General features: G+C 38.5%; 1 protein-coding gene across 8 annotated transcripts in view; it reads right to left on the reverse strand.

Annotated features, from left to right (window-relative positions):
* Positions 1-23786, reverse strand: part of kcnq1.2 (potassium voltage-gated channel, KQT-like subfamily, member 1.2) — a 590999-nt gene that overhangs the window by 201923 nt on the left and 365290 nt on the right. For all 8 annotated transcript variants that reach the window (XM_043709475.1, XM_043709482.1, XM_043709483.1 and 5 more), the window contains one exon: positions 21323-21384. In XM_043709475.1, the coding sequence (XP_043565410.1) occupies positions 21323-21384 (62 nt within the window). The remainder of the gene's footprint in view (positions 1-21322; positions 21385-23786) is intronic.

Here is a 23786-nt window from a genome sequence, read left to right on the forward strand (position 1 = left end):
CGCTGAAGGATGTGAGGGACCAAGGACCAAAGTGAGATGATCTTTCCCAAGGTAGAATGGAAGAGACCAGCCTCTCAAACCAAGCAGGCATACAGAGAAGTGGTCAGCAAATGCCAACAGCAGAGTTGTGGAGACTCCAGTGTGGAAAACGGGCACGCAGAGAGTTCAAGGGCTTCAGGAGGTGAGAAAGTGAGTAACATGTCATTTTTCAAGTGGCAATGTCCACACTCTTGACTTCGCCAACATTACCGACACGCATTGCTCAGAAGAACACATCTTAAAATTCTTGCTATCCCTCTCTCAATGTACCTCACATGTCCATTGAACAACCAGTGCACACCTTAACCATTATGTTATTACTTTCTTGCACTCATGCCTCATGGTAACTTTAAAAACAAGTTGTCATTTAATGTTGCTCAAAAAAACATAGAAACAGAGAGCCTGTCATCCATTATGATCATGGCTGAGCATCCAATTCAAGAGCCTGTTCCCATATTTCTCCTCATTATCGTTCGATCCCTTTTGCCCCAAGTGCTATATCTAATTCCTTCTTGAAATCATACAAGTTTTGTCCTTGGCTACTTTCTGTAGTAGTGAATTTCACTCTTTGGGTGAAGAAATTTCTTGTCATCTCAGTCCTAAATAGTTCATCCCATATCCTTAGACTGTGACTCCTGATGTTTCCTGCAACTATCCTGTCTAGTCCTGTTAAAATTTTATAGGTTTCTCTAAGACTCCCCCCTCATTCTTCTGAACTCCAGTGAATGTAATCCTAAACAAATCAACATCCCCTACATATACGTCCTGTCATCTGAGGAATCATCTGATTAACGTTTGCTGCACTCCTTCGTACAATCATAGAATCCCTACAGTGCAGAAAGTGGTAATTTGGCCCATCAAATATGCAACGACCCATCAACATGCAATCATATTGAAGCATCTCTGCATCCTCCTTACAGCTCACTCTCCCATCCAGTTTTGTGTCATCAGCAAATTTAAAAATATTACATTTAGTTCCTTATCCAAATCATTAATACATATGTTGGATAACTGGAGTCCTACTTGATCCCTGTGGTATCCCATTTGTCACTGCCTGCTATTCAGAAACAAACCTGTTTATTCCTACCTGTATTCCTTTCTGCCAACCAATTTTGTATTCATTTCAAGACAGTACTCCCAAATCTACATGCTAATATGGGACTTTGTTGAAAGTCTTCTGAAATTTCAAATAAATCACACAGCTCTCCCTCATCAAAGCCTACATCCGCAAAGAATTCCAGTAGATTTGTCAAATATGATTTCACTTTTTGAAATCCAGGCGAATATAGTCCAAACCCACTACTGTTTTCCAAATGTCCAGCTTTAATTATTTTGTAATAAATTTTAGCACTATCCCCATGACTGCTATCAGACTAACTGGTCATAGAATCTTAGAGATCTACAGCACAGAAAGAGACTCTTCAGCCTATTGCATCCATGCCAGTCATAAACAACCACCCAACTATTTTAATCCCATCTTCCAGCAGTTGGACCATAGCCTTGTATGTCTTAGCATCACAAGTGTTAATCTTAAGTGTTATGCACATTTCTGCCTCAGTCCCCTTATAGGAAGTGAGTTTCAGATTTCTACCACCCTCTGGGTGAATAAAAAGCTTTCTTACCTCTTCTCTAAACCTTTCCCCCCTTACCTTAAATCTATGCCCCCTGTTCATTGATCCCTCCATAAAAAGAAACATCTCTTCCTATCTATGATTCTCATAATTTTATACATCACAATCATGTCTGCTCTCAATCTCTTCTGTTCCAAGTAAAACACCTCAGTTTGTCCAATCTCTTTTCATAACTTCAAAACACTCCAGGCCAGACAACATCTTGGTAAATCTCCTTTGCACTCCCTCCAGTGCTTTCACTTCCCTTCAATAATGTGGATTCAAAACTGTGCATAATATTCTGGCTTGGCCTAACCAACAACTTAATTATCTATAATTCCTGGCTTTCTCTCTGCCTCCCTTCTTAAATGGAAAAGTTACCTTCCAATCTTTAGGAACTGTTCCAGAGTCAATAGAATCTTGCAAGATGATCAACAATGTATCCATTATTTCTCAGGGCGTTTCCTTAAGTACTCTGGACTATAGATTATCAGGCCTTGGAGATTTATTGACCTTCAATCCCACCAATTTCCCTAGCACCATTTTCCTATGAATACTAATTTCCTTCAGTTCCTCCCTCTCACTAAACCCTATGTGCTCCAACATTTCTGCTATGTTATTTGTGTCCTCCATTGTGAACACAAGACCATAGTACATATTTGGTTGGTCAACTACTTCTTTGTTCTCCATTAGAAATTCCCCTGTTTATAATTGAAGGGACCTACATTCATCTTTATTAATCTTTTTCTTTTCACCTATCCATAGAAACTTGTGCAGTCAGTTTTTATGTTTCCTGCAAGCTTACTCTTATACTCACTTTTCCCTTTCTTAATAAATTCCTTTGTCTTCCGTTGCTAAATTCTAAACTGCTCCCACTGCTCAGGTCTGCTGTTTTTCTCCTGGCCAATCTGCCTGCCTTTTCCTTGGATCTAATACTTGCTCTAATTTCTCTTGTAAGATAAGGCTTGGCCACCTTTCCCATTTTACTTTTGTGCCAGACAGGAATAAACAACTGTTGCAGTTCACCATGCATTCTTTGAATGTTTCCCAATGCCTTTTCATCATCTCCCCTTTGAGTAACATTCCTCAATCTATCATAACCAACTCGCACCTCAAATGTAGATTCAGGACCTTTAGATCAGAATCAACTATTCCATTCTCCATCTTGATGAAGAGTTGTGTCATATTATTGTTGCTCAGCCCCAAGGAACTTCACCCAACTAGACTGCCCAATTACTCCTTTCTCATTACTCAATATCCAGTTTTGGATGACCTGTTCGCTAGTTGGTTCCTCAATATTTTGGTCCAGAAAAAGATCCTGTATACATTCCAGGAATTCCTCCTCTACAGTATTGTCACTATTTGATTTGCTCAGATTAAAGTCACCCATAATTAGATAAAGTTAAAAATCACACAAGACGAGGTCATAGCCCAACAGGTTTATTCAGACAGACTAGCTTTCGGAGTGCTGCTCCTTCATCAGGTGATTGTGAAGTGTAAGATCATATGACAGAATTTATAGCAAAAGGTTACAGTGTGATGCCATTGAAACAATATATTGAAAAAAACTGGATTGTTTGTTGTCTGTCATCTTTTTTAATGACCATGTTAGTTTCCGTTCTTTCATATGTAAATCCCAGAACTTTTTAAAGTTACATTTTCAAGTTAGCTCTAATAATAGGTGCCATCTCAGCTCAGATACTGCATTGAAGGTGTGAGGTTAAAGTCTGTCTGTGTCCCACTGTTCAGCCTTATTCTATTTCTAAAGTGGGATTTACAAAATCTTACATGGGTTTATGCATTTTTTGAGCAAAATAAAATGTAACTCTGCAAGTACAAATTCACCCCACAAACTATATATGTGCGCATGCAGGTGAGTGTGTGGGTGTGTATGTATGGGAGGGGTTGTGAGTGTCTGTGAGAGAGTGTGTGTATATGTATGTCTGTGAGTGTAACAGGGTATAAGTCTGTGAGAGGGTGTGTGCGTGGGTATGAGAGAGCTTGTGTGAGAGAGAGGGTCTGAGTATGAGTGTGTGTGTGTGTGTGTGTGTTTGTGCGCACGTGTGTGCATGCACGCGCGCATGTGCACGTGTGAGAGTGTGTATAGTGCAGTGGGGTCACCTTTATTGTGACATGAACCCAAGGTCCCAGTTGAGGCCATGACCATGGGTACCAAACTTGGCTATCAGTCTCTGTTCGGCACTTTGTGTTTTTGCCTGTCCTGAAGTCCGCCTTGGAGGATGGTCACCCGCACGTCCGAGGCTGAATGTCCTGGACCGGTGAAGTGTTCTCCAACTGGGAGAGAACTCTCCTGGCTGGTGATTGCTGTGCAGCGCCCATTCATCCGTTGTCGTAACCTCTGCTCGGTCTCACCAATGTACCATGCCTCGGGGCATCCTTGCCTGCAGCTTATGAGATAGACAATGTTGGCCAAGTCATACGAGTACCTGCTATGTACATGGAGGGTGTGTCCCCATGTGTAATACTCCACAACCACCTGGTGAAGGAGCAGTGCTCCAAAAGCTAGTATGTCCAAATAAACCTGTTGAACTATAATCTGGTATTGTGTGATTTTTAACTTTATGCACCCCAGCCCACTAGCTGCACATCCAAATCATAATTTGATATGTTCCTTTATTGTATGCATCTCTAAATTCCTGTTTAATGCCATTCTCTCGTACAGTTTGGGGGTCAAATGTTTTTTGCCCTTTGTATTTCTCAGCTATAACCATACAGATCCCATGAAGTCAAGGCTTTTCATCTTGCACTCACCAGAATTGAAATGCAAGAAGACCAACTTAGAGATGGACCAAAACGTTACACAGCATGGTGGCTCAGTGCTTAGCACTGCTGCCTCACAGTGCCAGGGACTCAGGTTCGATTCCAGCCTCGGGTGACTGTCTGTGTGGAGTTTGCACAATCTTCCCGTGTCTGCGTGGGTTTCCTCCGGGTGCTCCGGTTTTCTCCCACTGTTCAAAGATATGCAGGTCAGGTGAATTGGCCATGCTGAATTGTCCATAGTGTTAGGTGCATTAGTCAGAAGGAAATGGGTTTGGGGTGGGTTACTCTTCGGAGGGTCGGTGTGGACTTGTTGGGCATACAGACCTGTTTCTACATTGTAGGGGAATCTAATCAAAAGGATACTGATTGGTTGAACGATGTTCAGCATTCAGGTGTAGCAAGAACTGTTAACTATCAGAGATAATTGATTAGATTCAGACCTGACAGGTTGACTCTGATTTTCCTTGGAAAAAGAAATTAAAATGACTGGAATATTTGAAGATCATTGTTGTGGAACTTGACTGCCTCCACAATCATTTCTTCAATGACAGATGTATCATGAGTAGGCATATACTGTTTTTCAGCAAAGAATAGGGTCATGTAACCTCCATTAAATGTAATCATATTGTGAGCCTAATTGAGAATCTTAAATTGAGTTCCAGTGTAATCCTGGAACAGCCAGGATCATTTGTCAAATGCTGTCCTTCACTCAAATCAACATAAATATTTTCTAGAGTCATAGAGATGTACAGCACGGAAAGAGACCCTTCGGTCCATGCCAACCGGATATCCTAACCTAATCAAATCCCACTTCCCAGCCTTGGGCCCATATCCCTCCAAACCCTTCCTATTCATATACCCATCCAGATGCCTTTTAAATGTTGCAATTGTACCGGCCTCCACCACTTCCTCTGGCAGCTCATTCCATACACGCACCACCCTCTGCATGAAAATGTTGCCCCTTAGGTCTGTTTTGTATCTTTCCCCTCTCACTCTAAACATATCCCTCTACTTCTGGACTCCCCCATCCCAGGGAAAAGACTTTGTCTATTTATCCTACCCATGTCCCTCATGATTTTATAAACCTCTATAAGGTCACTCCTCAGCCTCCGAAGCTCCAGGAAAAATAGCTCCAGCCGATTCAACCTCTCCCTATAACTCAAACCCTCCAACCCTAGCAAATCCTTGTAAATCTTTTCTGAACTCTTTCAAGTTTCACAACATCCTTCTCATGGGAAGGAGATGGGAATTGCATGTAATAGTCCAAAAGTGGTCTAAACAATGTCCTGTACAGCTGCAGCATGACCTCCTATACTCAGTACTCTGGCCAATAAAGTAAAGCATACCAAATGCCTTCTTCACTATCTACCTGCAACTCTATTTTCAAGGAGCTATGAACTTGAACTCCAAAATCACTTTGTACAGCAACATTCCTTAGGTTCTTACTATTAAGTGTATAAATCCTGCTAAGATTTGCTTTCCAATACTTGTAATTTTCTGCTTTCTCTCTATGCAGGAGCAACAACCTCAGGGAGAGGCAGAGACCGAGTCTGTGGGGGGGGATGAAGGCTTGACAAGTAATGTTCCAGAAGACTGCAGGCGTTAGATCGACCAAGAGCCTGTTAAATGCACACACTTTCTTAATGCCCAAGCAATACCATGAATAATATTTTGAGATAAGAAAACAAGCGTTAACAGACTGTAAAGACTTTCAGTTAAATTGTACTCATTGATTATATAATTGGAGCAGTAATATTGATACAGGGGCAATGTTTTGAAAATTCTGAAAGCAGAAATGCTGAATATCTATGAGTTAATGAATTAAGTATCATAAAGAAGTACATGACAGAAAACAGAATTCTGGCACTCCAAAGAAGTAAATGACAAGTCATAAAGAGAAATTACAGCTTAGAAATCAAGACAGACCAGGCAGTTAAAAAACTAAGGCGTGAAGTAGTAAGCTTAATGCCAAACAGCACAGAAACACATGGGCACAAGTGCTGATCTGACAGATAAAGTATCTGTCAAAATGTTTTTAATCTAACTTGCAGCATTGCAACATGCACGTTGCCATACAATTAAACAAAATTAGTTGACTGGTGGCATTAATCAGTACTGACACAATAAAAAGGCATTGGTGGTAATCATTCTGCCTACTGCTCGTTACGAACTGCAGCTTTCAAACCAGACCAGAAGCTGCTAAACCTGATTAGAATACTATGACTCTCAAATCCAATGTTGCTATCATTTAAATAAATAAGATGTATTGTCAGTATATAGGCTCTTTTCTAAATAATTATTTGAACTGCATAACACCCTTGCATGATAAAAACAACTTTGATTATCAATTAGAAACATTACTTTAAGTCAAGTGCATAAGATGCAATTAGGGCAGAGACCAGGAATTCAACACATCCACTTACATTCAATTCACGCAAGCAAGTTTATTCATCCCAGAATGGAAAAGAGGCCAGTTATCATTATCAGTGATTTTAAACTTTTTCAGTCTGAAAGACCTAATGGAAATTGTTGATATACTTTCAGGAATGCCCTCTATTTTCAAAGTAAGTTGTGCATTCATTCCATTAATGTCTAACATGTGTTGTCAATCACCCGAACCAACATGCCACCATGAGATATCCAAGGAATGTCCTGACTCGTCAGGTCTGACAAAACACTATTCTAGTCTTCCTGGCTCAGGTTTATGTATTAGTTTGGTCAGTTCCATGCCATGTCAGAATTATATTTCTCTTTCCCTTCCAGAGTGCTCTGTATTCCAAACATCCTCTGTGCTTAATAAGACATCAAAATGAAAATGGTGGTTTACATTGCTAGATACTCTGACAAAATTATCAAACATCTACTTCAGATGGACTGTAAATTTGGTACAAGTGGTTATAAAACCAAGTCAGAGGCTAGAAACCCCACAGCAATTAACTGCTGACTCTCCAAAGACTGTCTGCCATTTGTAAATCACAAGTCAGGAGTGTGATGGAACACCATCCAGGACAAAGCAGCCTGTTCGATTGGCACGACATCCACAAAATATTCACTTCCTTCACCATCAACTCTCAGCAGCAGAAATATTTCTCACCTACAGGATGCACTGCAGAAATTCACTCCTCAGACATCACTTCCCAACTCACGACCACTTCTATCTAGAAGAGTGAGAGCAGCAAGGAAATGGGAACACCACTACCTGCATATCCCTCTTCAAGACACTCATCATCCTGACTTGTAAATATGTCACCACTCCGTCAATATCACTGGGTCAAAATCCCTAACAGCATTGTGGGTTTACATACAGCACATCCACCTCTGTGGCTCAAGAAGGTCGCCCATCACCAGCTTCTTAAGGGCAACTAGGGAAGGGCAATAAATGCTGGCCCAGCTAGCAACACCAACATCCCATGAATCAACAGAAAAAAATGGTTAGTTGACAGTATAGGACATCACTGTTGAAAACAATTTTGGTGTCACCTAACATCCACACTAGCAGTTTTGGCATTGAAATGATTAAGAGTGGGACCATGGCTCAAATTTACTTCTAAAGGAAGCACACTGAAGCCAATTATTTTACTTATCATTGTCCTGCATGAAAACAATTAATTTAGCTGAAATTAAAGCTTGAAGATGGGATCTCCCAGGTCTGCATGACTTCATTGCAGATCTGAAACAACTTATTAATTCTCCATCATTCACCTCATTAAAAAACTAAAATACTTCTGCTGGAAAGACATTTCACTTTTTCAATAAAATCATAAACCACAAATTCCTTTTGCACTGAAGGTAGAGCCTACTGTGGTACTACAAAAGTGTTGGCTGGGATATATCTGGGGCTATCAGAGTACTTGAGGATCACCATTGCAGCATACACAAAAAAGAGAAATAATAGTATGATTGTCTAACCTGACAGTTTTCAACTCACAAACCAAAGGCCAACATCTTCCTTACAACAAAGTTTTACCGAGTACTATTCTACTCTGAGAATTTTACAAATCTAGTCATTTGACTGGATGGTTCGATTTGCAAATTCAATTATATTTTGAATCTCATTCGAGTGTCCCTGTTATCAGATTTCATTATTACAGAGTGAAATTTAATTGTATGATGCTTTGTGAAAGATTCAGTCCTACGTTTCACAAATCATTTATCAAACTAGTTTGGCTCTAAAGCACTAGCTGGGTAATTTGTTGTTAATCACTGTCAGTACTCATAATGTGGCCAATTTTCATTCTTTCTGTCAGGCAGAAACAGAGCAACAACATACAGGACAGTATTATTTATTCCTATTTCTTCTGAGATGTGTGTCTTCACTATTTTGTGAGGCCTACCAACTCATGAAAATTGGAGTCCTATGACATCAACAGGACCTCAAAACATTTTGTGAAGTATCAATGGTGCGCAACATGAGTGTAAATGTGCAAATCAGTGTGTAACACTTGATTTCACTTACTGTAGCCATGCCTCGTGATGCCTGTGGACTATTACGACAATGTTCAGTTTGATCTGTAACTAGTTGTCTTCTAGCTTTCCTAGTCTGTAATTCTGCACTCTTTAAAAACATATTCCCATGCCCATTAGGGATTTCAACCTTAGTTATTGAGCCTGTGATGACCATTTGCTGTCAATCTGAACCTGACTCAGGACAGTCCCTATAGATCCTGATGAAGGGCTTATGCCCGAAACATTGATTTTCCTGCTCTTTGGATGCTGCCTAACCAGCTGTGCTTTTCCAACATCACACTCTTCGATCCTATAGATCACCAGTCAACCAATGCACTTCATAACTCCTTGGAGAACCTAATGTTCCAGCTCCACGGAGTTCTTAACTCTCCTGCTGCAGCATATCACTTATTAGTCCTGAAATGATTTTATCATCAACTATAGATTCAGTCTCCATCAATCTTGAAATACAGTTTTCTTCTGTAGTGTCCACTGAAGCATAGAATCACTGTTCTGTTGCAGAGTGAAGCCATTTGATCCATTGTGCCTGCATTGAGTCGTGGAGTCATAGAGGTCTACAACATAAAAAAATTCCCTTCAATTCATTGAGGCTGCACTGGCCAAAAGCAAGCACTTAATTATTCTAATCCCATTTTTGAACTTTTGGTCTGAAGCCTTATATGCGTTGGCATCACAAATGCAAGTGCAGAGTGTTTTTTAAGTTCACCTTTTCTTACTGCTGACAGTCTGCATGAACAGATTCTTAAATCTGTGACAGAAGAAATCTTCAGATCTCCACAACTACCAGTATGTGGCATGAGATAGCGAAGTCAAATCCTTGCTACTGTCCACCATGCTGCATGAGCAATTCTTCACTACTGACCACCTTGTTGTTTGAGGCATTCTACACTATTGCTCATGATGGGCAATCCTCTTTTCGGTTAGGGATTTACAAGGCACACCTGTTTTAGTGATCTGAAGTAGGAATAAGAAAACTACTTGCTAGTCTAATAAGAGGAGGCTCCTGTCTTCAGCCAAGTGTAGTTTACTGCATATTAGCAACTAAGTACAAGTTAAGTGGAATGAGAGACATTGTTACACAGACTGAAGAAGATTTGGATGATCCACCAGTATTTCTCCTTTCAACGCTTATACCAACTTAAACTCCATGTTGTTTTAAAATCTGTTTTTGTCATGTCGTCCATAGGAAGACCTTTCTTTTAAGAAATATCCTTTTAGGATTCCAGTAAAAAATATACATTAATAAAATATACATTAATAAACTCTTGCAGAATGTATATTTCAGTAGAACTTTGTGAAAAGATTCTGTCCTTTAATTTTGTTCTTTTCTAACAGTATATCACTGCTTTTCTTTATAGCAAAGGCACACTGATTATTATTTATAAAATACAAATTCAACTCTCACCTTTCATGAAATTCAGAATTCAATACCTCTTCTTTGGAACGTGCTTTCCTCAATCCATGGTTGCACCCAATAGCTGTAATATATTTATAATCTTGGCTTGGAGCCTGCATGTAATAACAGGCTTGGCAATATTGCACGCTTCATGCATAAACACCCTTTACGACGCCAGTGGGGCACGTGTTGATCAATGACTGACACAATGCAATGATTATAGTAATAGAATGATAAACAATGGAAAAAATGTGCAATGTGTGCATAATTCCAAAATTTAACAGATTCCAAAAGTAACTGATAATATCCTGCTGATTATGGATAAGCCTCTAAGGATCCTAATTACAATAATTATGCACCATAGCTCAAACTATGAGGTCCAGAATTTTTCTAAGCATACTTTGTTCTGTTTTCTCTATTGGCTTTAACATGGATTTCCAATCCAGCTATTTATAAAATAATATTCATATTCAGATCCTCGATTGTGAGGTAATTTGTATTTAAAGCTTAACATTTGCAAGTTTTAGCTATCAATGTTGATGCACCTTTTGTATGGATTTACAAAATATTAAATCTCTGCTTGGGTCATATTTTCCCCAAGTATTTCAATGTAAACATACCCTATTGGGAATTTCATGTTAAAGTGTCTGTACCGACTCTTATGTTACCCAGTGGTTGTTAGGCACTGCTATCATAGAAATTTTCATATTAATTTTAAAACACATCAGTTATGTCTTTCACACAGTTACACTATCACAAAGCCTGTTGATTCACTACCACTTATTGTTACAGTTCCATCGGTCACTGCATGTGCCAAACTTTACTTATTTCATTTATAAAGATTCTTTTGAGCTGATAAAAACAAACATACTTCCATACGCAATTGGGAGCATAGCATGGGATGTTACAGTTCATCCAGGGATAAATGAAACATCAGACAAATTTAATAAAGCTTTTAAAGTCTTTGGCAATTATTTTAGCCTCACATCTATTAAGATTCTTAAATTGGAAAGATCTAACAAAAGAATGCAGCATCTAGATAAATTCATAAATGATTGCATTAATTATCTCTCCAGGAGGGATGAAACTACAGTGACTTAAAGTCAAAATTCATAAATGCCTGAATTGGCATTAGTGATCAATCTTTGTCAGATTTATTATAGTTCCAAGAACCTAACTTGAGAGAAAGTTACACATATGGTGAGTGAAGTAAAGGTCTGAATGCAAAATAGGTCAATTCCATGAAGAGAAGATATAAATTGATATAAGAGATCTATAGAATCCATTCATTTTTTGAGGTACAAAACCACAAACAATGTACCAGACATGTTAATGCAGCAGGTAGGATGAAACCAGACACTAAAAATTATTTAAAAGCCATGCAAAAAACATCTCACAAACACAAGTAGTGTCCAGCTTTTAAAACTGAATGCTTCTATTATAAGAAAGTAGGCTATTTCAGAAACCGTGCCAAAGCAGGACACAGGCACAGAAAGCAAATGTGTGAAAAACTACCTATGCTATCAGTTAAATGATGTGGAACAGTCTTTATTAGAAGATAAATCAGAAGCTTCCCATAGAAAATCAGTGACCTGGACTAAACATTTTGACGTATGTACAATTACATCGATGTGCAACTCATGAATTTCAAAATAGACACAGGAGCAAATGTCACAGTATTGTCAGATGGAGAGCCTTAGTTAACAAGACAGAGCTTACAGCCAACAAATGTTCAGCTCCCTGCCCTAACAGTATTGCAGTTAATGTTAAAGGTGTGCTACCAAGCAACTTTCCAATAAAGGGAACACCATATTCAGCAAAACCTTTATGCTCTTCACAATCAAGAATTTGCACACCTGAGTAGAAGAGCTTGTCTTGATTTCAATCTCATTCTAAATTGGGGGAAATTAAATAACAATGGTCAAGGAAAAAAAAAGAAAATTTTCAAAGACTTTGTAAGCTCATAATCTAAACAAAAAGCAGAATCTCCTGAGGTTCGATACATTGAAGTGAAAATACTTGTCTCATTTCATCAAACAGCTGGAAAGTTGTCACTATAGGGTTTGACTGAAATGTTTTCTAGAGCTGTCCAAATTGAAAAGGGTACAGAGGGTTTGGGAGATTAAGTCAGGTGGTTTGGGTATGGTTGGTGTTTTGATGGTTAGTGGTAGATGGGTAAATAAACACAGTTGGGGTGGGTGCTGATTGAACTGTTGGAGGAGATGATGAGAGTGAATGGTTGTCAGTGGAGGGGTTGGTTTGTTGTGGTGGTAGCTCAGTTGTGGTATTCACTTGAGTTGCACTGGATAACTACTAAGTTAAACTAGGTACTAAACAGTGAAATTTATTGGATAAGTATGCAGCTAAGTCCTGCGTCTCTGACCTAAGTCTCTGCCCAGATCTCAGGGTAGGAGACATTCAAGGAGGGTCCCTGGCAGCAGATATTAATCAATTAGATCTTTAAACATCCTGGGCACTTTTCACAATTATCTGTACTTCAACAGTTTCACAGAGTCCAGAGGTGCATTACCCAATGTACATCCCGTCTCCAACAATTTGGAGAATGAAGATGTGCGACAGTGACTTTAAAATATTCTCTACATGCTCGGTTTGGAATCGAGGTTGGATGTTTCATTTGAAAGACTCACCATTACAATCTTTTTCTTCAAAATAGTTTTAATAATCCGATCCTTCACTCCTCAGAATGACAAATAGGGGAGCTCTTTAATGTTTGCATTATCACTATTTCAGTCATTATCATCATTACAAGTTTGAGGTTGGTGGTAACCTAAAGGTTGATAATGACCATTGTGATGAATTATATTTTTACGGTTACCAATCTTAGCCCCTAAGTTCTCCTTCTTTTGTTGCTTTGTGTGTTGGGTGGTGGTTTGGTCTGTACTCTGTCAGCACTGTTCACATTTTTCTTTGTCTGTTGTTCATCTTGGAAATTTCAAGAACTATTAGGTTTCAGTTTTAATCATAATTGAGCAAATTACCTGATGTTAACAGAGGTTGATTGGCTAAATGAAATGTATTGCAGACTAACCCCAGTATTCAGTTGGCCAATTGGTGGATACCAATGATTGTGCAGCAACTCACTGCTCAGATAATTGAAATAATTGTTACTGTACGATAAAAACAATTGAAACTAAACCAAAAATACAAATACTCTGCATTAGAAACTACACCAACAGAATTTCACAAATATCACAAAAATGTAAGAATGAAAGCTGCTTAAAGGAGCTGCAAATGTTTAGTTCATGATTCATGTTACTATTTAGTTCTGGGAATATTAAAATCATACAGGTAATTACATGGATGGGATTCAGGGATTGCCAGAACACCTAATGAAATGGCAGTTCAAAAACTGACCATGTTCATCTCATAAAATCATTTTTTATGAATGTTGCAGTCTGCTTAGTGACTACTACCTTTTTTGTTTAAAATGGACAAAGTTTGAAGTCACAGGTACTGACACAGCGAATAAAGCCATGAGATTCCATTGGCATAAACAAACAAAATAAGTTTTACTACAGACAGACACAATAATGAAACAATATAAAACAATGCCATTCTAACTTCCAGAATGAACATGAGCTAAATATGGGTAACACCTTAGCAGCATACAGCTAAGGTGTTTACTGTGTTCAAGACAGATTCCCCAGATTTTTCAGCAAACCCCAAGCACTTTTGACAGTGTGGGTCATCAATCTCAAAAATATGTCTCCTTTACAAGAGATTCCAATTCTTCACTGTTGAAGATCTGGCTTTGAAACTCCCTCAAAGCGTGCTCTGTCATGGACAGCCTCAATGATCATTTCAATCCTGTTCCGAGATCACATTCCATTGGATTCCGAAGACATTTTTCATTTGGTCATGGATGATGCTGACTAGGCCAGCATTTATTGCTCATCCCTAATTGCCCTGGAGATGGTGATGAGGACCTGGCTTATTAATCTACTGCAGTCCTTGAGGTGGAGGGAGACCCACAATGCTGCTGAGCATTCCAGGATTTTGACTTAACATCAGTTGAGGAATATCAACATCGTTCCAAGTCAGTATGGTGCGTGGTTTGGAGAGAAACTTGCAAATAGTGACATTTTTATGTTTTAGCTACCCGGAGCCTTCTAGTTGGTAAAGGTCATGTGTTCATAAGGTGCTGGTGGAAGAGGCCTGGGAGTTACTGCAGTGCATGTTGTAAATGGTCAAATTATTATCAATATCCACTGGTGGTGTGGGAGTGATCATTAAAGGTAGTGGTTGGATTGCGAGTCAAGTGTGCTGCTTTGTTAGTAATCAGTATTGTATACAGTACTGCAGATGTGGTGGATACTTGGTACTGCTCCTGATGTGCTCTGTTGCACTCTTCATTCACAGCACTCCAGCACCAACTCATGAGCACAATCCCAACTGCTTTCTGACAGTTAGCTTCACAAAGGTGACTCTGCCCTGTAGGTTTCCTTAAGTACTGATATTTCTCAGCTGCACCAAGCTAATACTGCTTATGGGCTTCCTGTGCCTCATGTTTAGTTGCAATGAACCATCAATGGCTCCTAGTGCTTCCTTTGTGCCCAACGTGTTCTGGATGACTCTCAGGGATTTTCTTAACCATAGCCCTACCTTGTAGCTGCACCTACTAATAGGATTTGAACTGTAACTTCTCAAAGCTTGCTGCAGCAAAACCTTTCAGTCGGAGCTTCTTTCTCTGCTCTTAAATGCCTGACTGACAAGAAGCCCAAATGTATAACAGCCTTTTGCTTCGACTATCTCCAAGCATCTGGCTAAATTTGACTGTTCGGTACATCGTTAACTATTTAGAATGAGTTTGCAACAATATAGCAACTACTGAAACATCCTGTGCCTGTGTTACAATCTTAACACCTGGCAAATGGATTTTTAAAAATTGGATTTTTGTTCAGAGAATTAAAGCTAAATTAGTTTAAAGGCATTCAGTAAACCCTGAAAATTTGTCAAATCTATTTTCTTCATCAGATCAAATATAATTGTAAATGAGGAATTTGAAAGTTGGATTGAGAAAATCCTAGAACAGGTTATATCACTCTGAGTATGGATAGAGTTTTGGAAGGTTTTCTGGTTTCAATATATCTGGGTGTTTTCTGAAAAAATTAGTTTTAGTTTGAACCTCAATAAGAGATGGAAAAGCAAATGATAGATAGGTAGTTGGAAGCACTAGTTTTTGGAGTGCTGCTCCAAATGTTAGAGCTTCCAATTAAACCATTTGGACTATAAACCTGTTGTGTGATATTTAACTTTGTACACCCCACTCCAACACTGGCACCTCCAAATCATGACAGGTAGGTAGGTCTGTGCTGTAAACGGAATGAAATAAAAAGGTTTGTGTGAGCAGCAGATGAGGTATAATTGTAATTTAATTATTGTGAGTAACAGAAGATGGAAGATTGTTTTGTTTGAAGCGAAAGAGAGAACCCACTCAGATTATCAAGGACAATCCAAGCCTGATTATGTCCAATGCAACCCAAAGCCTTACAGCATTTTATTGCAACAGAAAATTATTAGTTGAATTAGCTTGAATATATTGGAAGGTAACCAGAACAAGAAACGAGGCATAAAGAGAAGGTAAATTAATGTTTCACCTCTGAGAATAGCCTGAACTGTGGACAAATTTCCACAGAACCATGGCACACCTTATAGGTGCTCCATGCAGATGTAAATAACTTCAGGATTGATGTGTCTCATAAGAAAATTTTTGGGTAACAAAAAGTAAACCCTAAGTGTATAATGACGTAACTAGTTAAAAGAACTATTGTTAGTGTAATAATGTGCATTATGTTAAAGTCTTTTATCCAAAACATTTGTTTTGTGAACAATATTTGAAATCTTGTGGTACGGTTCTATTAATTAAGATGCCATTTTTGGATTTCTATTTACACATTAACAGCCCATTACCAGATTGTTACCATTAATTGACCTTTTCCTTAAGCTTTGCCATGAAATTGAAATATGAGCCAATCAGATGGAACCATTTTGTTGCATTGAACCTAAGAATGTTCGGAATTGTCCTTGATAACCTGAGAGTGTAGGAGCCTGCTTAGAAATTTTACATCTCCTCCACAACAATGTGCACAATTCACACTTTTCCTCATCTCCTTCTCAATAAGAGCAGACACAATATTCCCTATGGTCAGATGTTAGATGCCATTAACATTCTGAAGAAGACTAAAATGAAGATATAGAATAAGAAAGCATGAAACAATATTTAAGAAGGATGTACATGCCCTCTGAAAATATTATTGAGGAGCTATGTTTCAAACAAGATACAACTGGACTTGTACCTGGACAAAGGCCTGAAGCTGCCAGGACAGCCCCATCACTATGAAGACTAGGAAAGTAATTTTACAGTCCCCTGCTGGTTGGTTTGCAGGCAGGGAGTTGTAGAATTCTGAGAATACCCTTCGACTATCTACCTTCCTGCCCTGGCAATAATTGTACAGAGCTTAAAAATGTGTTGCTGGAAAAGCGCAGCAGGTCAGGCAGCATCAAAGGAGAAGGAGAATCAACGTTTCGGGCATAAGCCCTTCTTCAGGAAGAAGGGCTTATGCCCGAAATGTTGATTCTCCTTCTCCTTTGATGCTGCCTGACCTGCTGCGTTTTTCCAGCAACACCATTTTTAAGCTCTGATCCCCAGCATCTGCAGTCCTCACTTTCTCCTAATAATTGTACAGAGGTCAGGTGAGGTCCAGGGCAATCTGCCAGACCTTGATCCTACTGAGGCCCTTCCCAGTTGTAGTTTTGGTCTGGAAGAATCATGTTATGGATGTCGGCATAACTCAGCAGTTTAACCTACATGGACATTGGGCTGAAAGAGGGTGTGCTTCCCTTGCAGGCTTCCTGTCAAATTTGAATGGACCCTCATGGTCTTTTCTACACCCTTGTTGAACCCTCCAGCCCTCCTCCACCCAATGCCTACCCTCAGATATTGTAACTGGGCCTCCCATCCTGGGCATATCTCTTTGAGATATGATGATATACACCTATAAGCCAGTGTATCTTAAACTGCTGTCAATTGTTACATACCTTGATGGGATGTAATGCATTAATCCCATGACTTGTTGGGCATCTGACACAGCAATGACAGGAGTAAGATCTACTATGTTTAGCTCTGAGTGAAGATTAATTTAATTTTACCTTCAAATAATGAATTAACATATTTTTTCACAATCCTTGTGTGAATAATGCATTGACATCTGAAAGAAGAATGTAACAATGTCTCTGGACTCCACCAAGAGACTTCTGGGCTTCCCACACTTTATTCTATCGGACTAAATGTAACCCTAACAGTGGCCACCACTTTTGGTATTGTTGGCACCAAAAGACTGTTGGCCAATCAAATGGCTAACAGCTCTGTGAGGCAGCTTTTCATTCTAAGATATGGGTGGAAGGCCCACTCAAAACAAATTAATCCATACAAAATGTTGAATGGTTGCGGGGTAGCTATTATATGTGGGAATGAGTTCCGTGCCAACTTTTTCTCTGCTACTATCTGAAAACTCATTCCCATGTCTCCAGGTAGACTGGAGAAGAATCTATATATTTTAAATGTTGTTTATTCCAACAATGAGAACCATATAGGTCTGTCATGAAAGATCCCTGTAAGGGCAGGGGTGCTGTGTCACTGCCTTCACTGCCATTAAAGCATGTGTCTGGAAGACCTCCTAGCTTCCTGTAGATACAAAATATTTCTCCTCCTTTCCACCCCCTCTACCAAGACCTCCAGACAAAGTTCATACTTTGATGTCTACATTTTCCCATGCTGTGCCATTGCTCAGATTTCCTAGGTCACTTCTGAAAGACTTACAGCTATTGCTGCAGTTGTAGTGCACCTTCCCTTTAAGAGGTAGTGGATAGCTTTCATTAGTGCTGAATAGTTTAACTGTTGCAGGTGACTCATGTCATTGGCTTTGCTAAAGCACTTGCCCTATCAACAATGTGGTTAGCTCTGGCTGGATGTTGAAATAATCAAATGTCTGCATCGCAAACAATGGTTGTGTGACAATCGTGCACATTATTCCTTGACCATTTTTGGAGGGCAATAACTTTAGCCTCCCGTAGTACTATTGCTTTTCTTGTCTTGTGTCATCACTAACTATGATCTTCAGGTCATTCAAAACATAGCTGCAAATATTTTATACTACACCAGATTCTACTTGCCAAACAAACTGCGTTAGGTTCTGATCTTTGAACCTTCGATGTATAATTTTAAAATTATGTTTAAATATCTCTCTTGCTTGTCTCTTTCCATTTATGTAATCTCCTCATTGAAAGTTTCATTACCGTACTTCAGGAGAGTTTAAATTAAATTGACAGAAGACGGTTGGGCACTAGTTTATACAAATAGAAAAGAGGAACATAGTACATATAAGAATGTTTGATATACTTGAGAATTAGCATCACATGAGATATAAGCAGACTAAGAAGGACTATGTAGAATATAAAGGTAATTATAGTGTGTACATATTTTAGATTAGATTAGATTCCCTACAGTGTGGAAATAGGCCCTTCGGCCCAACCAGTCCACACCGACCCTCCGAAGAGTAACCCACCCAGGCCCATTTCCCTCTGACTAATGCACCTAACACTATGGACAATTTACCATGGCCAATTCACCTCACCTGCATATCTTTGTGATTGTAGGAGGAAACCAGAGCACCCAGAGGAAACCCACGCAGACACGGGGAGAATGTGCAAACTCCACACAGACAGTCATCCAAGGCTGGTATCGAACCTGGAACCTGGTGCTGTGAGGCAGCAGTGCTAACCACTGAGCCGCCCACAAAGCACAAACTATGGTGAGTAAGGTTCATGAGATTTAATGGCAGAAATAGCCAGGATATAGTGGCAACAATGGAAATGTAGCTTAAATATGGTGGGGTTGCATGCTCAATTGTCAAGGATACAATTTGTTCTGAAAAAGTATGAAGAAAAAAAGGGTGAAATAGTGGTAGTACTGATTAGGTAAGACATTATAATGTTGGAATGTGCGCTTGCATGGTTAAGGAGAGAATTGATTTGGTTCAATTTGAGAAACAAAAAGAATAAGATTACATTACTGAATAGTGGGATCAAGCAGCAAATCTGAAGGAAAATCACAAAGATGTTTAAGGATTCTAGCAATTAACAAATTATCAATTGGGATAATATTAGAGTAAAAAGAAAGAAAGGGGATAGGTTTCTGCAATGTATTCAGGAGCACTTCTTGACCCTTAACTTTCCACCTCAACTAAAAAGGAAGCATTTCTGGATCTGGTATTGGGGAATCATGTGAGTCAACAAATAAAATGTTTATGAAAAAATGCTTGGGTAAGATGAGAAACTCATAAGGTATAAATTAGCAAGGGATAAGAGCAAGGAACAATCTAAAGTAGAACTTTAAGATTAGAAAATGACTAATTTCATTAGGATGAGAATCTAGCCAAAATAAAATGGAACTACACTTTAATAGGAAGAAACCTGCATGCAAAAGCAAGCAACTTTACAAATGAATGGCATATTGGCCTTTTTTACTATTGATGCATAGAATATATGAATGAAGAAACCTTACTGCAGTTGTGTGATGAATTGGTGAGACCGCACCTGATAGGAGGTTAGTAGGGTGTATGGAGGGGGGCGGTGAGTGTGTTTACAGTTTACGGTCCTACTTTCCTCATCTAAAAAAGGATGTATTTGCTTTAGGTAGATTACAAACAAGGTTCATTACAATGATCCTGTGTTAACTGAGAAAATGGTGCTATTAATTTTAAATGCAACTGAGTGCTCTAAATATTGCCTAAATTTATTTCAGGCACGAGCTAATTAGATTACGGTCAAGGATTGAAAGTAAGTCCGTTGAATTCCAAAAAATGTAATTCCATAATACATAACTGACTATAGCTCAACACTAAGTGGATAATCTCTTTCAAACAGGTAATAAGGAAACGTTGGATGGGAAGTCATAAGCTCATCCCTGTGTCAGTCTAACAACTCTATCCAGTATGTCCCCAGCAAGAGCATTATCAACAGCAGGCATAATTTCCAATTGAACCTCAGAATTTGTGAAGGTAATCAAGAGGATCAATTTCCAACAGAAAATGACCTCATAATTCCCTAAAGAGTTAAGGGTGTAAATGTCTTAATTTCTTATTGAATCCTTCCTAGGCCTCTGTCATTTATCAGAGTAGCAAAGGTTTTATCCAGCATTCCTGCTCAGAAAATTGAAACAGGCAACAATGTTGTGTACTAGAAATGCAAATATCGCCATTCCTATCACTTGAAATAAGGTATGGCCCTCCCTGCTGAAAACAGTCCTGAAATTAAGTATCAATATTTTTTATGCTGATACACCAAGTGTTTGTAAGTATTTACATAGTAATTCTAAATTGAATTACTTTGGAGAGATCATTTTAGGGTGTTAAAAAGATGTGTGAGCTCAAGTTAAAAGTTTCATATTGACCCATATTTTCTTGGAACAGTCACTAACTTGCTTGAGATTTTATTCTGACCATAAGCTACACTTTATTCTTAAAACCTTGCTTTATATTCAATTAATTATATGATAAACACAATGAGATAGACTTAATGAAACTGAATACACTCTTAATACATTTTCATTAAAGAATACATTTGTGAGAATCATTTAAATTTCTGGTTCAGTCAATATATAATCAGACTTAGGTCAGGGAAAATAAAACCAATGTACATATGCAACAAGACAAAACTACAGTCAGAACATTCTAATGCTTCCCATGTTGCAGAACATAAGATTAGAAGAAACTATTTTTATTGTGAATGTTCATTCTCTTGTTCAGCAATATATCAGAATAAAATGCTAGCAAAAGCCAAGGACAAGCAAGTTAAATTATATCATTTGATGAACAGAGTAAAATAATTCACATACACACAATTTGTTAGTGTAGGAATTTAGATCAATGGCATGAGTTATCGAAAAGTATAGTTCAGATAAGGATCTGAATTGCCCTCAAGTTTTAAGGAAAGTGCATCATGCACTTACCTTATCTTCCAGACGGATCAGTCTGGCTCCTGCAGTGTAGTAACCTTTGTCTAGTCCCTTTTCTATAAGTTAGGATAAAGCATAAAGAGTGACTTTAAAAAGAGTTTTGTTACTGTTCTCAATGAATAGTTTTAAGAAAAATGTATTATTAGTTAAGCATGGTGTACAATTTATTACACACCAAGCATTTTTGCTCTAAAAAATGATGGACTTGGCTTTATATCCACTGTTTCATCACATAACTGAATTGAATTTCATTTGGGAAGCATCATCCTGGCCTGATCACAATTTTCAAGGTGATTCACAGCAGCATAGGCAGGCCAGAAACTTCCTTGGAGCTATACTCTACACTTTATTTCCACTGTGCAGAAAACCCTTTTTTGGAGCGTGAAAGTGGGGTTTCCTTTCACTTCCCTCAAATTTACAACAGCTCCGTCAAATTCACAGCTGAAAACTGCAGGAGCAAATTTCTCAAACATGTTTTTAGCTACACAGAATGTGCATGGTTAGAAAATGTAATTTTAAGAAAAGTGGTTAAGTAATATAAATTATAAAAGTAAACAACTAGATAAAATAGCAGTTATACATTAATTACCATCAATTTGTCATTGACTGACATATAATATCAAAATGATCAGGACGTTAAAGTATATTATTAACTTATTGGTGAGTTTTTTAAAGCATGCTCAACATTTGGAGCAGATATACAGCAATCGGCTAAATTCAAAACTTTGATACAAGATTAGTTTCACTGTGGCCCAAGAACCATTTTTAATGCTGGTATGAAAACTATGACATTATTGCAACATATTTGCCAGGAATCTGTGGTTGTGCTAACAGTGAAGCAGCATTCAGCATCATTCCTGAGTAAAACTGACAGCAACTTCTGGCACCTTTGTAGCTGCAATAAAAAACAATTGAAAGTTGCTAACAGTGATATCCTTCTTCAACAAAAGATGTAGTGTTGCATAATTTGCGCATGTAATCTACACAATCAGTTAATTCGCGTGAATTTTTGAAAAGTATTTTAACCATTAGAAATGTTGAGCCTTGTTGATGGCATAACTGAGTTTTTAACAGTGAAGGTACTGTTAAGTGATAAATAAGCTCGCTACCTGAAAAAATAACTTCCCAAGCATCCCATTGTGTAATACGATTTCTATGATTTTTAAGTTAATAAAACTTATTTTAGTTTGGTTTTTAAAGATATTTTAAATGAGAATTTAGCTTCTATCTTCATCCCATGTTTATTTCCCAATCTTTAGTCTGCTTTCTGTAAAAAGACTAAAACGTGAACTATAACTTTTGAAGAAGGATCACTCGACTCAAAACGTTAACTCCGATTTCTCTTCACAGATGCTATCAGATCTGCTAAGCTTTTCTAGCAATTTCTATTTTTGTCTCTAATTTTTAGGTTTTATTTCCTAATTTGTGGTCTAAGAGAATTTTTCAATATGTTTGGCTCCCACACATTGTCCGTAGGTGGCATCAGATTGAAATTGGTGCTCCAATACGGACTATTAATGTGTTGGAACTTATTAAATCATTGTGGACAACTTTCCTTTGGGTCAGGAGTGAACGTCATTCCTTTGTTCCTGGCTGCAGTCTCTGTGTCAGAGATATTATCAGGCAAATTTATATAGAAAACTAGTACCAGATTTTACCAAGCGACTTTTTTTTTAGTTGTTTAGTAATGTACCATCACTGGCTGTACCAGTATTTATTGCCTATCCCCAATTTCCTATGTGAAGGTGGTAGTGAGCTACTGAACAGCTGCAATCTGTGTGTTATAAGTTGAAATAACTTCAGAGGCCAGTACCTTGTCACGAAGTCACCATTTATTTATACATGAACAGTCCTTAACTTTAACACTGCCCCATTCCAAATAAGCTAGTAAAGTGGCAATATCTCTGACACTCCCCTTTATTTTTTTTTCTCTTTTTTTTTAGTACTTATTTTTTCCCAAGCACCCATGTTGTGTGTGTGTAGGTGTGAGACGCAGTGAGACACACAAGGTGTATGAATCTTTTTTCAATTTCCACCACCAGGAAGAAAGGAAACACTTGAGTGGCCAGTGACAAGCAGTGTCCTACACAAAAGGCAATGCTGTGTGATCAAACAGTGAAGGGGAGGGCAGGGATTAAATCAAAATAGAGTTGGAGGGGGAAATAATGCACTCCACTCCCTGCGGCACCCACCTCTCCCTGAACAACTCCAGGGTGTTGGTGGACACCACGTGCTCCTTCTCCAAGGACACCCGGGCTCTAACGTAACCGTGGAAGAGGGGCAGGCAGTCGGACACTCCCCTTTATCTTTTTTTTTCTTTTTTTTTCTACTTTTTCACACTACCACCTAAGTGCAGTAGTGCTTATTATTTTTTTTTTCCCCAGCACCCATGGTGTGTGTGTGCAGGTGTGAGACACAGTGAAAGACACAAAGTGCACAAATCTTTATTCAAATTCCA

The sequence above is a fragment of the Chiloscyllium plagiosum genome, chromosome 19 (genome assembly GCF_004010195.1).
Source record: "Chiloscyllium plagiosum isolate BGI_BamShark_2017 chromosome 19, ASM401019v2, whole genome shotgun sequence".
NCBI lineage: Eukaryota > Metazoa > Chordata > Chondrichthyes > Orectolobiformes > Hemiscylliidae > Chiloscyllium > Chiloscyllium plagiosum.